Here is a 2,602-nt window from a genome sequence, read left to right on the forward strand (position 1 = left end):
TAGGTAACAGATCCTTACATATTCATTTCCATATGATTTACAATAGCTGAACCTCAGAATCTGTCTCAGTGTTCAGATATAAACAGATACAGAAAACATGTAGGTATATAGAGAGATGACAGATATAGGAAGACAGATGATGATAGGCAGACAGACAGATAAATGATAGACAAACAGATGAGAGGTAGATAGATTTACACATACACACACACACACTGGACCATAATGGCAAAATAAAGTGATACTATTTGTGGAAAAATAAGATAAATCCTATAATCAAGACACAAAAAGCCAAGTATATCATATTTTCTCTCAACCATTTAAGTTAAAATAAAAACAGACTAAGCTGGGACTGACTGATGGGTTCCGAGAGAGGGTAAGCTGACCTAGAGGGGGCTGAGGTAGTTTGAGGGACATGTATGCATTCATGGCCGTGTTACAGTGAAACTCATTTAATATACATGATAAATACACACTTCATTACAACTAAAATGAGAAAGGTAGCGATGTGCAGGCTGTTGGTGTGTTGGATCACCCTTGGATCCTGTTCACATTTCCCTGCACATCACTCTGATGAAGAGCAGGCAAATGCATCGTCTGCAAGGAGACACACCAGTGTCATTGAACTGAGAGTGATTTCCATGCCAGAGGGGAGGGCAGCTATTCCCATCCCAAGCCCGGTAACCCTGAGCCTCACTGGTGTCTGGGCTTTTGCATGAATCCAGGAAGAGGTTTCAGCAAGGTGATAGGCTAAATGCGCTTCTCTCTCCGTGGATGTGTCCAAGGACGTGGCGGTAAGAGTGGAGTCAGTCTAAGTAAATTCTCCCCAAAGAAGATGTCTTTCTTCTTCATCTTCATGGTCATCTTTTGTATACAGTCTCTAGTTGCTTTGCTGCAAAATGGCTTCTTGGCCACTGTGCTGGGCAGGGAATGGGTACGAAGCCAGGGACTCCCTGCAGGTGACATGATTGTGGCTTGCCTAGCTGCCTCCAGGTTCTGCCTGCATGGAGTAGCCATCGTAAACAACTTCCTGACCTTTGTTAAGCTATGGAGCCAAAAGATCTATTTTTCTGTCCTCTGGGACTTCGTCAACACTGTCAATTTCTGGTGTACCACCTGGCTTGCCATCTTCTACTGCGTAAAGATCTCTTCGTTCTCCCACCCCATCTTCTTCTGGATAAAATGGAGAATTTCTCGGTCTGTGCCCAGGTTACTGCTGGGATCCCTGGTCATTGGTGGACTGTCGGCCGTCTCCTCCGCCACTGGAAACACAATCGCCTTTCAGATGACCGCCTGTGAGAACTACACGCTTGCTTATAGAACGAGAGCCTTCTACGCGTATTATTTTCGCTGTCATGCAATGCTGATGTGGATCATCCCGTTCTTCCTCTTCCTGCTGTCCGTTATCTTGCTCATGTTCTCACTCTACCGGCATCTGGAACACATGAGGTACCGCAGACCCTGGTCTCACGATTACAGCACCCAGGCCCACACTATGGCTCTGAAGTCGCTGGCCTTCTTCCTCGTCTTCTATACATCGTATGTCCTGTTCCTTGTGATATCTGTTACACGAGTCGTGAATGTCCACAGTTCCTGGCACTGGGCCTGGGAAGTGATAACCTACATGGGCATCCTACTGCATTCCACCATTCTGACACTAAGCAACCCCAAGATGAGAAAGGCCCTCAAGATAAAGTTCCCAGACCTTTGTGTTGCCAGATCACAAGACAAGAGGCGTGGTTAAAGGGTGGCTCCACCCTCAAAGTATCAGTATCAACAACCTGTTCCCTAATGAATAGTGCCTCCCATGGCAGGAATTCATAAGGTTTGACAGCTCCCTCTCTCAGCTCAGTCTTCTCCACTCATCCCGTGCCTCACTGTTTATTTTTCCACATTTCTGCTTCTCTCTTTCTCGCTCCATCTAATACGGTTACTTTTCTGCTCTGGGCGCCAAGCCACATTGGCCTCACCTGACAGTTTCGCCTGACCGACTCTCACAGAGTCTCTAAGCAATATTCTTCAAGCATTGAAATCACTGGCTTGTCCTTCCTTTTGAATACCTGTAGCCACTGTCAGCTGACTCTGAGCAAACTGAAGTCTGGTTTCAGAGGCATAGATTTCCCAACACTGTCCTTCTGGGGTACACCAACCAAGCACCTCACGCCAGCTCTGATCTCAGTTCTGTCTCTCTATGGTACAGATTCTGGTTACTGTCCTGTGAGTCCTTCCTTTCCGTCCCATGTTCTTTTGACACCAGAGAACAGGCTCTTCCTAGCCCCTTCCCCCCTTATTTCTTCCTACCTTGCTTTCTCTGTCAGTCTCCACCAATCTCCCGTTGCTGGGCAGCGCTTAAGACTAATTCCACCATGCAGCTCTCTCTATCAGCGTCATCTCACACACGTGTGAACTCCGTCCCACTGAGGGTGGGTCCCAGCAATGCCTTTGTATACTTGGGTGACTTGAATTAAAAGGAGTGGTATGTTATGGAAATGTTGCTTCGTCCAACAGGAAGCAAATGAAAGCAAAGGAGATCTTCAACAATACTTCATTTTAATAACCCGTCTCCCTGAAAGAGACACCTACGTGCTGTTACCTAGGTTTT

At 46.5% G+C, this 2,602-nt stretch overlaps 1 protein-coding gene across 1 annotated transcript; it reads left to right on the forward strand.

Annotated features, from left to right (window-relative positions):
• The first annotated feature begins 754 nt into the window (after positions 1-754).
• Positions 755-1,744, forward strand: Tas2r134 (taste receptor, type 2, member 134). The gene is given in 1 exon segment (NM_001013915.1): positions 755-1,744. A coding segment is annotated over 1 exon segment (990 nt).
• The last annotated feature ends 858 nt before the right edge of the window (positions 1,745-2,602 follow it).

Source organism: Rattus norvegicus, chromosome 3, assembly GCF_021556685.1.
Source record: "Rattus norvegicus strain SHRSP/BbbUtx chromosome 3, alternate assembly SHRSP_T2T, whole genome shotgun sequence".
Taxonomy (NCBI): domain Eukaryota; kingdom Metazoa; phylum Chordata; class Mammalia; order Rodentia; family Muridae; genus Rattus; species Rattus norvegicus.